General features: G+C 32.8%; 1 protein-coding gene across 1 annotated transcript; it reads left to right on the forward strand.

The window, feature by feature from the left end:
• The first annotated feature begins 2,646 nt into the window (after nucleotides 1–2,646).
• On the forward strand, nucleotides 2,647–3,932 carry LOC150025648 (uncharacterized). Its single transcript, XM_090294150.1, has 2 exons — nucleotides 2,647–3,766; nucleotides 3,868–3,932. Exons 1-2 carry the CDS (start codon nucleotides 2,647–2,649, stop codon nucleotides 3,930–3,932), a joined length of 1,185 nt encoding a protein of 394 aa, XP_090150276.1.
• Nucleotides 3,933–14,103: the final 10,171 nt, after the last annotated feature.

Here is a 14,103-nt window from a genome sequence, read left to right on the forward strand (position 1 = left end):
AATATTTAATTACGTACACTTAATTAAAACACAATAACAAGTCATATATTCAATTCAACAAAATTATTTGAAACCGGATTAAAATACTTTAAATGGTTTAAAGTAATTCACAGATTGTTTTCACAATACTCCTTTAGCTTTTGTATATTACATTTGAAATTATTATGGGCACCTTTAAATTGAGTTTTCTTACCTATGATATTAGTATTGTAACCCCCTATATGTTGTTTTGCATGAAAAATGCTGATCAATGTTTTCAAACTCCAAAAGCATAAGTGTGCTAATATATTGAGTTCTTTGTAAGCATACCTAATATATTTTCTTTGAATGAATTTTTTAATTAAGTAATATCTTTTGTTTGATTTTTAATTTACTTATAAGTTCTTTTTAAACATATTTAATATGTATTTTTTGAATATTTTTTTAATTATGTGTTATTTTTTAAATTTTAGATTAGTTATAAATTATTCAGATTGTTAACTATTAAAGAGCCGAAAGGTCCCATAAGCCCAATTGGATGTTAGTGTACTGATTGAGAATAAGCCCAATTGGATGCTAGTGTACTGATTGAGCCGAGAGGTCCCATAAGCCTAATTGGGTCGAAAGGTCCAATTAGGCCGAAAGTGTCCATTGGGCAAAAAATTCAACCGGAAGGTTAAGCTTTGAATCAGAAAAGGTAAATTGAGAGAATTCAAAGAAAAAGATAAAATAAAATGGAATTTGTTATTAAACAAAAGCCCATGAAAAAAGGCCCAAATATGTAGGTGTGTATAGTAAATATTGAGTATAAAGAGAAAAAGCCCAAATAACTTTGGGGCCCAATAAAAGAGTAGTATAAATAAAGGGTCGTCCTGAGAGGTAAGCATAGTGAATTCATTCTAATATCTTGTAAAACTGAATCTAACTTTGGCATCGGAGCACCTTTCAGATACACACACCCATCTGTGAGAGGGAGGCGAGACTAAAAACCGAAAGATCAAATGGAGTAAATTAAGTTTGACTGGAAGGTGTCCATCAAGCAATTCGATGAGACAAGAAAGATTTATGAACCAAGTACAAACCAAGAACAAATAAGCCGAAAGTTTGAGTCGAGAAGGGAGTCTGGAAGTGAAGGCCGAGAAGTAAATGGGTGGAAGGCAAAGAATGAGTTTGTTTCTAGGTCCTTGTAAGAACATTTTGGCGCCCACCGTGGGACCGAGAGACAAAATGAGCGAAAGAGGAGAGCATTCCAGAGAACAAGAAGATTGTCAGAACGCCATGACCATGGCCATGTTAATACAATTGCAAGAGGAATTTGAGACACTGAAGAAGAGTAATGAAGAAGAGTTGAGTATGTTGAGAGCCGAGAATGCTTACATGAGACAAAGATTAAATGAAGAAATCGTGTTGAATGCTTCCCTTGAAACTTTTCAGCTGAGAACACATGTTAATCAAAGAGAGAATAAGGAAGAGAGTTTCGGGGTCACACAAAGGAAGTTACCTGAGATTTCTGGTATTGTTGTGGGAACGCCAGCCAGAAGACACCCGTTTTCTGAGACTGTAATAGATACCCCATTACCTGACAACTGGAAAAGTCTAACAATAGAGAAATATGAGGGGAGTACAAATCCAGATGAACATGTTGCCATATACACAACTCAAATAAGTTTGTACACATGGAACGACGCCATCCTATGCAGAGTGTTTCCAACTACTTTGAAAGGAGCAACTTTAAGTTGGTTTACCCGGTTACCAGCATTATCTATTGACTGTTTTGACACTTTGATAGAAAAGTTTGGAGCTCAATTTGCTACAAGTAGACCACATCAATTAACATCAATAGCTCTTGTAAACATAAGACAAGAAAAAAATGAGTCGTTGCGAGCTTTTATGGAGCGCTTTGGAAGAGTGGCTTTAAGTATTAGAAACCTCAGTCCGGAAGTCTTTATGACTCATATGATAACTGCGTTGAGGCTGGGACCATTTGCCGACAGTTTGTGCAAAAAACCGACAGTAAGCCTTGATGAACTAAGACAGCATGCAGCAAAGTTTATGCAAATGGAGGAGTTAAGGAACTTCAGGAATCAGGCAAGGATGGACGTGAAGAACGAGAAGAAAACAAATGAAAGAGAGGGAGGATATCAAAGCAGACATTTCAGAGAGGATCCTCGTGGCCGAAAGTTTCAACAATACACACCATTGAGTGCAACTCAGGCTCGAATACTTCAAGAGGCGATGGCAACTGAAGTAATACCGCCACTAAGGAAAACACGAACCCCAGATCGAGCTTATCATAGCAAACATTGCCAATACCATAAAAATCATGGTCATCACACTGAAGAATGCATAGCGCTGAAAGACCGAATTGAAGAGTTGATCCAAATAGGGCAATTAAAACGCTTTGTTAGAGGCGGAAGAATGAAGGCCAGTCAAAGTCCAGAACAAGATGTCCGGAGTAGAGGAGAAAAATTTGGAAGAATGACTGATATACAAAATGACCGAAATGAGAGAAGATGAGGAAGAGATGAAAAAAGAGATCTAACAGATGGAGGAAGCCACCTCCATTCTCTATAGAGAAGGAGATGACAACGCAGTTTGGGAAGGCCGATTAGGGGGTTCATTAATACTATCTATGGAGGCTTTGCGGAAAAGGAAACGTATAATACGATGGGAAAAAAATATTTCAGAAGTGCCATAACCGTGAATCATGTTTTCAAAAGAAGAAGTTTGCCACCAATTTTATTTACTGATGAAGATTTCCAAGATATTGATCCTGATCAACGAGACCCAAAGGTGATAACAGTTGAAATTGGCAAGTATGCGGTAATGAAAACTCTAATAGATCAAGGGAGCTCAGTCGATATTCTATTCTGGGAAACTTTCAAAAAGTTACATTTGAAGGAACAGGACATGATCCTTTTGAAGGAACAAATAATTGGGTTTTCAGGTGAAAAGGTTGACACCAAAGGATACATTGATTTGCTGACAACCTTTGGAAGAGGAAATGCAACGAAAACAATTACAATAATATACTTGGTGGTAGATACTCATACTTCTTATAATGCTTTGTTAGGAAGATCTTCATTGAATAAGCTGGGAGCTATAGTGTCAACACCACATTTGGCAATGAAATTTCCAACAGAACGAGGAGACATAGCGACCATATATGTCGATCAAAAAGCAACCAAAGAGTGTTATCCGACCGGATTGAAGATGGTCCAGGAGCCAAAAGTGGCGACCGGAAGTATGGAAGCCAAAAACATGGTAGCAATGGTGGATTTGGATCCTAGAATGAATGATGATGAAAGGATAGAGCCAAGAGAAGAAATTACATCGGTTCGATTAGGCGAAGATGAAACGCAGTGTACATATGTTGGGGGTAGTATGCTTGAGGAAATGATTGATGACTTAATGGCAGTAATAAGAATGAACAAAGATTTGTTCGCTTGGAAGGCATCGGACATAGCGGAAATTGATCCTAACATCATCTCTCACAAATTATTTGTTTGTCGAGAAGCGAAACCGGTAGCTCAAAAACGAAGGAAGTTGGGGGAAGAGAAACGAAAAGCTGCCCTTGAAGAAACAGAAAAATTGTTACAGGCAGGTTTCATCAAAGAAATTCAGTATACGACTTGGTTGGCGAATGTAGTTATAGTCAAGAAGGCAAATGGAAAATGGAGAATGTGCACTGATTATACATATTTGAATAAGGCATGTCCGAAAGATTCATATCCCTTGCCGAGTATTGACAGGTTGGTTGATGGGGCATCTGGTCAAGCCATGATGAGTTTCTTGGATGCTTATTCCGGCTACAATCAAATACAAATGTATAAACCTGACATCCCGAAGACCGCTTTCACTACCGATATGGCAAACTATTGCTATCAGGTCATGCCATTCGGTTTAAAAATTGTCGGAGCTACATATCAAAGATTGATGGATACGGTGTTTAAAAAGTAGATTGGAAGGAATATGGAGGTGTATGTGGATGATATGATTGTCAAGTCACATGCGGTAGGTGACCATGTGAAAGATCTTGAAGAAGTATTTGCACAGATAAGGAAGTATAACTTGCGATTAAATCCAGAAAAATGTGTTTTTGGAGTCAAAGGTGGGAAGTTTCTCGATTTCATGTTGACCAATAGAGGAATTGAGGCAAATCCGAATAAATGTGAAGCAATAATGAATATGAGGAATCCGATAAATTTGAAAGAAGTTCAAAGGTTAATAGAAAGGTTGAATGCTTTGGCAAGGATTTTACCAATACTTGCCGAGAAGTCAAAACCGATAATGAAGTTGTTAAGGAAGACTGAAACGTTCAAGTGGAATGAACAATGTGAACAAGCTTTTACAACAATTAAAAAGACGATAGCTGAACTTCCCACCCTGGTCAAACCCGTGTCAACTCAGCCTATTATTGTCTACCTTGCCACTTCTCATGAAGCCATAAGAGTAGCCTTGATACAAGAAAATCCAAAAAACAAAAGCCTATATACTTCGTGAGCAGGGTCCTCCAAAGTGTCGAAACCAGATACCAACTGGTTGAAAAAAATTGCCTTAACACTTGTTTACACAGCAAGGCGACTCCGACCATACTTTCATAATCATCAGGTAATTGTCAAAATCGATTGCCCGATAGCCAAAATCTTGAGAAAACCTGAACTTGCGGGAAGAATGGTATCATGGTCAATAAAGTTATCAGAATTTGGAATCAAATATGAACCACGAGGATCGATCAAAGCACAAGTATTAGTGGACTTTGTTATCCAAATGCCGACAACAGAAGCTGATAAGGAAGCTTGGATCGTATTTGTTGATGGATCATCCAGCAAGAAAGGGAGTGGAGCGGGAATTGTGCTAGAAGGACCAGAGATTTTTCATTTGGAAATGGCTTTGAAATTTGAATTCAAAACTTCAAATAATCAAGCCGAGTATGAGGCTTTAATTGCAGGATTGATTTTGGCCAAAGACATGGGAGCACAAAATGTTGAATGTCGAAGTGATTCTCAATTAATGGTTGGGCACATGAAAGGTGAATATCAGGTAAAAGATCCCTTATTATTGAGGTATTATCACGAAGTCTTGAACATTATGGAAAATTTTATCACGACCGAGATCATACATATTCCAAGAGAACAAAACACAAAAGCAGATTCTTTATCCAAGTTAGCGAATCAACGAAGACAACAAACCTTGCACAATCCGACAGTTGGAGTGGAAGAATGTTTAATTGCTATCACAAAGAAAGATGATTGGATTCAAACATACAAAGAAAGATGATTGGATTCAAACATACAAAGAAGTGATTAAAAATCAAGAATAAGGAATTGAAACTGATGTTAGAATGGCTAGAAAAGTCGCTAACTTTATCCTCATAGGAGATGAATTGTACAAAAGAGGGTTTTCAACTCCTTTGTTAAAGTGCCTTTCTCATGAGCAATCTGAACATGTAATCCGAGAACTTCATGAAGGACTATGTGGATTGCATTGCGGTGCGCAAACAATGGCAAGAAGAATCTGCTGTGCCGGATATTATTGGCCGACAATACGAGAAGACTGCAATCAATACGTCAAAACCTGTAAGAAGTGTTAGGAATTTGGAAGCCTCAACCATATACCGTCATAAGAATTGCAAGGAATTGCTTCTCCTTGGCCATTTGCTAAATGGGGAATGGATATCCTTGGCCCATTCCCTTTAGGCCGAGGACAAACAAAATTCATGATCGTTGCGGTTGATTATTTCACAAAATGGATAGAAGCTGAAGCGTTGAAAAAAATAACAGCTCAACAAGTTCAAACATTTGTGTGGAAGAACATAATTTTTAGATTCGGTATTCCACATTCTATTATAACTGACAATGGCCGACAATTCACTGATAAAAATCTTTTGGAATTATATGCGGATTTGGGAATCAAATCTACAACCACTTCAGTTGAACATCCGCAAACAAATGGACAAGCAGAGTCAGCTAACAAAGTCATCCTCAGTCAACTAAAGAGGAGATTGGGAAGCGCGAAAGGATTGTGGGCCGAGAAGTTACCTGAAATATTGTGGGCATATAGATGCACACCGCATACATCAACTGGAGAAACACCATTTAACCTAACATATGGAACAGACGCTATGTTGCCAATAGACGTCAGTGAACCAACATTACAGAGACAAATAGAGGATTGGAGTGTTAATAATGAATGCTTAAAGGCAAAACTAGACTTAATTGAAGAACTCTGAGAGAAAGCCAGATTCAGAGAAGAGGCAGTAAAAAGAAGAGCATGTAAGAGGTTCAATGCAAAGGTAAGACCAAGGACTTTTAGTGAAGGAGATTTAGTATGGAGAATGAGGACTGATGCAAGAAAAGACCCTGCACACGGGAAGTTAGCACCAAACTGGGAAGGACCGTTCAGAGTAATAGAAAACTTGAAGAATGGGGCCTATAGGTTGGAAATGTTAGGCGAAAAGTTAATACCCAGAACATGGAATGCGAGTCACTTGAAGTTTTATTTCAGTTAAGGCTTGTATGTAGGAACACCAACTATTGTATATTAAGTCCTTTTGTAGAACAGTGAATGAAGAAAATGTTGAAATTTCTAAGTGTTAAGTCAAAACTCTTGGTTTTGGATGCTTTCACTCTAGGTGAAATCCTTCCCGAGAGAACATTTACTAATAATTCTTTCGATCTTGGATGCTTTCACTCCAGGTGAAATCCTTCCCGAGAGAACATTTATTTACTATTAATTCTTTCGGTCTTGGATGCTTTCACTCCAGGTGAAATCCCTCATGAGAGAACATTTACTTATAATCCTTTCGGTCTTGGATGCTTTCACTCCAGGTGAAATCCCTCCCGAGAGAACATTTACTTATAATCCTTTCGGTCTTGGATACTTTCACTCCAGGTGAAATCCCTCCCGAGAGAACACCTACTTATAATTTTTTCAGACTCAGACGCTTTCAAGATGAGCCTAAAACTTCCCGAAAGAATGATTTCATATGAATCTTTCGGCATAAGCTTCTTTCACTTAAACTTTTTTCCAGAGAATATTATGTATAGTTCTCGTGGTCAAGGATGCCTTCTCGAAAGTACATCGAAAACTAACCGAATACTAATGTCCAAAGACCGAAAGATGAGATTCAACGTGTTTATAATATTAGATGAGTTAAACTAAGATATATCTATCTTTTAAGCATAGCTGGCCGAATACTAAACCGGATACTGAAGCCGAAAAGGTGAGATGCCTTTATCTTAGCTTGGAAAAATTTAAGGTCGAAAGGTTATATGTTTCCATCTTAGTTTGAAAAAATTAGGATTAATACCGAAAGGTATTATGCGTTCATTTTAACTAGGAAAAGTAAATAAAAAAAGGTTAATGATGAAAGGTGAAGCCGAATACATTTGTCATATTAAATTAATTAAGTTGGTAGGTAACTCGTACTGATCAAGTAAAATAGATGCAAAGTAAATAAAATATTATATATATAGTTTGATGTCATACATCCAAAATTACCATCAAATGGCTAAGACAAGACATGCTAAGAACCCGAGAGTTTTTACTGGGGAACTGTTACAAAAGCAAATAACTAAATACTATTCAGTGTCATCATGCCCATTATCATCTTCCCTTTCATTTTCCCTTTCATCTTTTGGAGATCCGTCATAAGGAATTTCACCAACCGGAATTAATTCACCCTTATAAAAGTCTTTGCCGACATCAAAGTTTCCGGCATCTAAAGGGATCTTGTAAAAGTATTCGGCCTGTTGGAGAGCTTTCTCAATACCCAAGCCCAAGGCATAATCTTTGTTCGGCTATTTCTTGTCTTTCCTCGGCTTCAAGATCCACGACATCTTTGCTTGATGAATTCATACACGAGAGTGTTTCAGATGACAAAGCGGATTTGGCATTCTTGTTGGTCTCAATCACTCTCCCAGTAGTTCATTGCTCGTGCTCGAAAATCCCGTAAACTCAGAAGAAACGAAAACAGAGCTCGATGAAGACATTATACCTTCCGTGAATATTTGCGTAACAAGATGAATGGAGTTGAAGATTTATAATGGTGGAAGAGTGATGACATATGAAGAGTCATGGCATTGTAACCATTAGATTTAGTTACATACAGTGGTTGGGAACTTCTAGCTTGTCACGTCAAGCAATACAATCAAGAGGATGCGCGCAAAACGAAAAAATCTTTTCGCAATTAATACACCATTAAAGTCATTTTTTTTTCAAAATCTGTTTTCCCTCTCAAAATACAAAAGGGTGACGTTTCGCTTCTTAATAGGCATTTCGTCTCCTAAGTCTCCTTATGCCCGGGGGCTAGTGTACTGATTGAGCCGAGAGGTCCCATAAGCCCAATTGGACCGAAAGGTCCAATTAGGCCGAAAGGGTCCATTGGGCAAAAAGTTCAATTGGAAGGTTAAGCTATGGATTTAAATAAAAAAAAGGTAAATTGAGAGAATTAAAAGAAAAAGATAAAATAAAATAGAATTTCTTATTAAACAAAAGCCCATGAAAAAGGGCCCAAATATGTAGGTGTGTGTAGTAAATATTAAGTATAAAGAGAAAAAGCCCAAATAACTTCAGGGTCCAATAAAAGAGTAGTATAAATAGAGAGTCTTCCTGAGAGGTAAGCAGAGTGAATTCATTCTAATATCTTGTAAAACTGAATCTAACTTTGACATCGAAGCACCTTTTAGGTACACACACCCATCTGTGAGAGGGAGCCGAGACTAAAAACCGAAAGATCAAATGGAGTAAATTAAGTTTGACTGGAAGGTGTCCATCAAGCAATTCGATGAGACAAGAAAGATTTATGAACCAAGTACAAACCAAGAACAAATAAGCCGAAAGTTTGAGTCGAGAAGGGAGTCCGGAAGTGAAGGCCGAGAAGTAAACGGGTGGAAGGCAAAGAAAGAGTTTGTTTCTAGGTCCTTGTAAGAACATGTATAATTTAGATATACAATAATTTTTCATTTGGATTGTGAACGTGTATTTATTTATTAATTAGGTTATTATGTTAATTTTTGTAGTGTGTGTTTGATATGATTATTCGAATTGTAGTGGAAAATGGATTAGATTATAATGATTCACTTAATACAAATGATTATAAATTATTTGTCACTTTATCTATTTATTTGTCAGTTGATCTATTTTTTTTATCCTTATTGTTAAAAGAAGTAGTGAGTATAAACTCACCTATATTTTAGCTTTTGTGGAGGAACCTTATGGTAATGTATTTATTAGGTAAACTTTGTAACTTAGTGTTTGGATTGAAATTGGATTGTTTTGTGTCTTTAGGTAAATGATGTGGTTTGATTAATTTTTATAAAACTATCGATATTAACATGTTATTTCATTATAAATTTTTGATAAAAGTAGATTAATGATATAATGAAACACAATTTCCATCAATAATAATGTATAACAATGGTGGAATATAGAATAATTTTGTTTGTATTTCACAATATTTAGATGTGTTTTAGACCTTAATCTATTATCCTCTTTTAATATAATCAATTATGTAATTTATTAAATATAAGTATTTATGTAATTTCTTTAACATAATTATGTTTTACTACAAAATCTATTATGGAGACTTTTGGTTTAAAACATTTGATGATGATGTGGGACTAAATTTTACATGATGATGTGACATTTTTTTTTATACCAAGTGGATGTTATCTATGTAGTCACAAAATGTTTCAATTCTTGATGTCAAGTGCCCACTCTTAATTGATTGTATTGGTCATCAAAGAGTAAATTATATAGTCATGGGTTATAATTAATTATGTTAGCAACAAAATTTAAGAGTGATTGTTAATTGACAATGCATAATATAATACCATAATTGAATATGTGTGTGATTATACACTCATCCATACTACTAGCCAACACCAAATTTTGAAAGACAAGGATTTTTAATTTTAAAATTAAAATAATATTATACACTCAAGTATAAATTTAATTTTATAACAATTCACACTTGCTATATTTTCTCTCTTTCTAATGAAACACATAAACATTCAAGAAAAATTACTAATTTTTTCTCACTTTCCACTCTTTTCCACTCTAATTCATTTTATTCAAACAATCCTATTTTTCACTTTAATTCTCTCTTTTTTTTTTCTTTTTTTTTCTTTTTTTTTCATTCCCTCGTTTTTTTACACCATCCACAAAAAAGTAAAATAGATAAACGAAAAGAAAATTAAAAAAAAAAATTTAAGGATCTAATTGAAAAAAAATGTTAACAACCTAATAAAATTTGACAAACTTAACATTTAGAGTAAAAGTAGTAATCAAAGTCTATTTGACACTCTTTTAGGATACAACTCCTCTTACTAGTATTAAATGTACCGAAAAGTTGACTTTACGGTATCAATGCAAACAACATGTTTTAAATTAGAATAGCTAACCACCTGCAAATTTTCAATATGTTTATACATAAGCATGTAATATTTTGTTCCTTAAAGATATCTCATTAACATTTTTTTAGTTTTTCAATGGTTAACACATATATCATTTTGATATCTTCCCGAGATTCCAATAGCTTATGCAATGTCAAGTCTAGTGTAAACCTAAACATACATAAGGCTCCCAACAACTAAAGCATATAGATATTCTTCATGTGTTCATGCTCAAAATTATTTTTAGGGCATTCATTCAAGTTAAGTTTATCACCTTTTACAACAATAACTACATTGGATGAATAATTCTTCATGTTAAACTTTTCAAAACTTTGTTGATTTAAGTCTTTTGAGACATAAATAAAATGTCTCAATACCATTTTTTAAGGATTTTAATGACTATAATATGAGATTATCTCTCTTATCTTTCATGTCAAATTTCTTAGAAATAAATTGTCTCACCTCAAATAACCTTCTAGTATATACATTAATTCATAATCTTCTATTCAAAACCAAATGAAGAGATACCTTAATAATATTTTAAATACCATTTATGTAATGTTTGTTTCAATCCATAGATGGAATTATTAAGGTTGCATACTTAGTCTTTATCATCACTAGAGAAGAACTCTTCATGTTGTTTCTTGGAAATAGAATGTTTTTTAATTACAGGAAAATTTCTCCTTGTACTTGATTTCTTATTTTAATTGAACTCTTATGTAACAATTGTCTACTCTCATGTCTCTTAATGTTTCCATGTGAATCTTTGTTTGTTTTAAATGCTCATTTACATCCAATGACTTTTACACAACCAAGTAACTCACCAAGATTCCAAACTCTCTTAGATGTCATAAAATTCATCTCTTCTTTCATGGTGATGTACCATAAATTTGATTTCTTAAAATTCATGACTAGTGAAAATGTTTCAAAACCGTGACTTTAAAATCTTCTTAGTGTTATTTCATCACCTTCTTGAAGAACTTGTTGTTTAACCGGATATTGACCAAATTGTACATTATTATCTTGTTGTTCCTTGCTAACAACTTAAGCTACATGATCATTTCCAAAAATATTAGAAAACTTCAATCACAAGTTGTCTAACATGCTTTTAGACTATAGGGTCTTTAATGACTACCAATTTATGACTTAATTTAGAGGGTTGAGCTTCACAGTGATTTTTTCCAAGGGGGTTTTACAATTAATCATTTTCACTAATAAAGACGTTCTTAATGAATTTTGCATTTGTTCATTCCACTAGTAGACTAGTACCATGACATGAACAATAAAACTTATACTCTTTGGAATTTTCAATGTATTTAATCAAATATTTAGTAATAGTTCTAGGTTTTAATTTATTCTCTTTTGGGTTATAAATTACCACTTTAAATGGAAATTCCTAAATATGTATATGACAACCTAAATTTTCAATATTTGAATAACTTAAAAGATATCCTCAAAACAAAATTGGTTGGAATTCTATTAATTATATATATATATATATATATTTTATTTTTTTTTATTTTTTTGTGGTTGTTGTTTCAACCCATAAGAATTAATAAAGTTTTGCATTACTCCTCCTACTTCTCATCATGTCAATTAAAGTTTAATTTATTCTTTTTGTTATACTATTATGATCTAAAGCACCATAAACAGTATATTAGATAATAATCCTATGTTCCTAAAGAAATTTTGCAAATAGATTGAGTGATTTTCCACTCTTTGTGTAACTACCATAGTATTTTTCACCTTTATTTGATCTCACAATCTTAATTTGTTTTCATAGATTTTCTCTACTTACACTTTAAAAACTTTATAAACATATGAAGTTCCCTCCTTAAAATAAGCAAGTAGAGATACATATATTGTGAGTAATTATCTATAAAGGTGATAAAAGTATTTCGAACCAGTTGCATCCATATCTAAACAAAAAAAATTGTATAAGTGATCTTTAACAAGTTTGAACTCCTTTTTACACCAACTTTAGATTTATTGGTTTGTTTTCCCTTAATACAACTCATACAAGTCTCCAAGTTACACCACAACATTTTAACCTAGCATAACATGCATAAAATTATAAGCGATATATTTTTGCAAAATAATGGAATAAAGATTGTCATGTATGTAACACCCCATTTATATTATATATAATTATTATTTAATTATAAATTGGAAGTATATTTTTTTAATATTTTTTTTGCAATAAGATTTGCTTAGAGAGAAAATTAATCATAACATAATCCCATGTAAGTCAACATTTTACATTTTTGGTAATTATTAACAATATATTCTAAAAATATATAAATTTTACAATAATAAGAATTCTCCACCAAGATAGGGAACTATCCATTTATTTTATACATTCTAGAGATATTAAGACTAAGTTCTCCATGAGCCAACATTCTATAGAAGATCTCCTGAAATCTTCTTGAACAACTTTTAATGAGCAAATCCTACTTCTACTCGTACAACAAGTGCATATAAAAAAATAGGAAAATGAATGAGTTCTTTGTAAGCCTTAAATATCAATTTTAATAAACTTAACACACATTGCATAGAATGAGGGCCTATGACTTGTCCTACAATAAGACCCAATTTCACTTTATCAACCATATGGATTTATATTCCACTTTTGATGATCTACTTTGAGCATCAAAATTTACTTGGGAAGTGATTAGGTAGTTGAATATTTCTCATAAACATATTAGTACAATCATAAATTTTTTCTCGAGAATTTTGGTCATCTGCTAATAAAAAAGAGATATATACTAACTACCTAACTTTGTCGATGTTTAGCAAGTATCAGACAATCACTGCCTTTCATCCCTCAGTGTATCAAACTCTGGTTTTTCAAATACAAAAACTCATATATTAACATAGTCTTAATTCAGTGTAATGAACTTTTATGATTATTTCTCAACTAACATATTCTTTTACACTTTCAAGAATCGCATAACAAGATGACTATTAAGTTATATCATATTTGTCTTGCCAATAATTTATACACACAATTCAAACAAATAAAAAAATATAAAATAATAATAAAGCATGTAGATAACTTTCTTTTATCAAAGCTCATTAAATAAAAATAATAGTTATTTTTACTTTTTTTTATTATTACTTCATATTTTTTTATTATAAAAATATTATATTTTAAATAAAATAGGAATTAAAGAAAGAACTTTAAATAATTAGATATGGATAAATATATTATAAGAAAATAAAAAAACAAAAATATAAATTAATAAATAGGACTAGTACGTAATTATAGATAAATAAAATAAATAAATAAATATGACCAATGCGTAATTAGAGATAAATAAAAAGGATCACTACATATCTAAAGATAAATAAAATAAATAAAACTAATGCTTAATTGTATATTGGATATTAATAAAAATAATAAAAATAAAGAGAATAAAATAAATAAAATAATAATAAAACACACATAATTTTGTTAAAATTAATATAAAAGATTTTAATCACACTCTCCTTACCTTTAATTGGAAAGATATACTTGAAATAAAATTATAAATACTTTTATAAAGTTCAAAAGTTTTCATCTTCTAAATCTTTTTTTCCTCCCTTTCTTACGCGCACGCATGCACATAATGTTATAGGTAATATTTTGGATAATGTTATAGATAATGTTTGGATAATTTTTTTAATTAATTATTATTATTATTATTTTAATAATTAAATATTTTTTTATAATTAATTAATTATTTTA

This window comes from Phaseolus vulgaris, chromosome 8 (assembly GCF_051622355.1).
Source record: "Phaseolus vulgaris cultivar YP4 chromosome 8, ASM5162235v1, whole genome shotgun sequence".
In the NCBI taxonomy this organism is placed as follows: Eukaryota; Viridiplantae; Streptophyta; class Magnoliopsida; order Fabales; family Fabaceae; genus Phaseolus; species Phaseolus vulgaris.

Coding starts and splice junctions, on each gene's coding strand:
- LOC150025648 (XM_090294150.1), top strand. CDS start 2,647: ATGGGAAAAAAATATTTCAGAAGTGCCATAACCGTGAATCATGTTTTC. Junction 3,767..3,867: donor ATCTGGTCAAGCCATGATGA/GTTTCTTGGATG, acceptor TATTGCTATCAG/GTCATGCCATTCGGTTTAAA.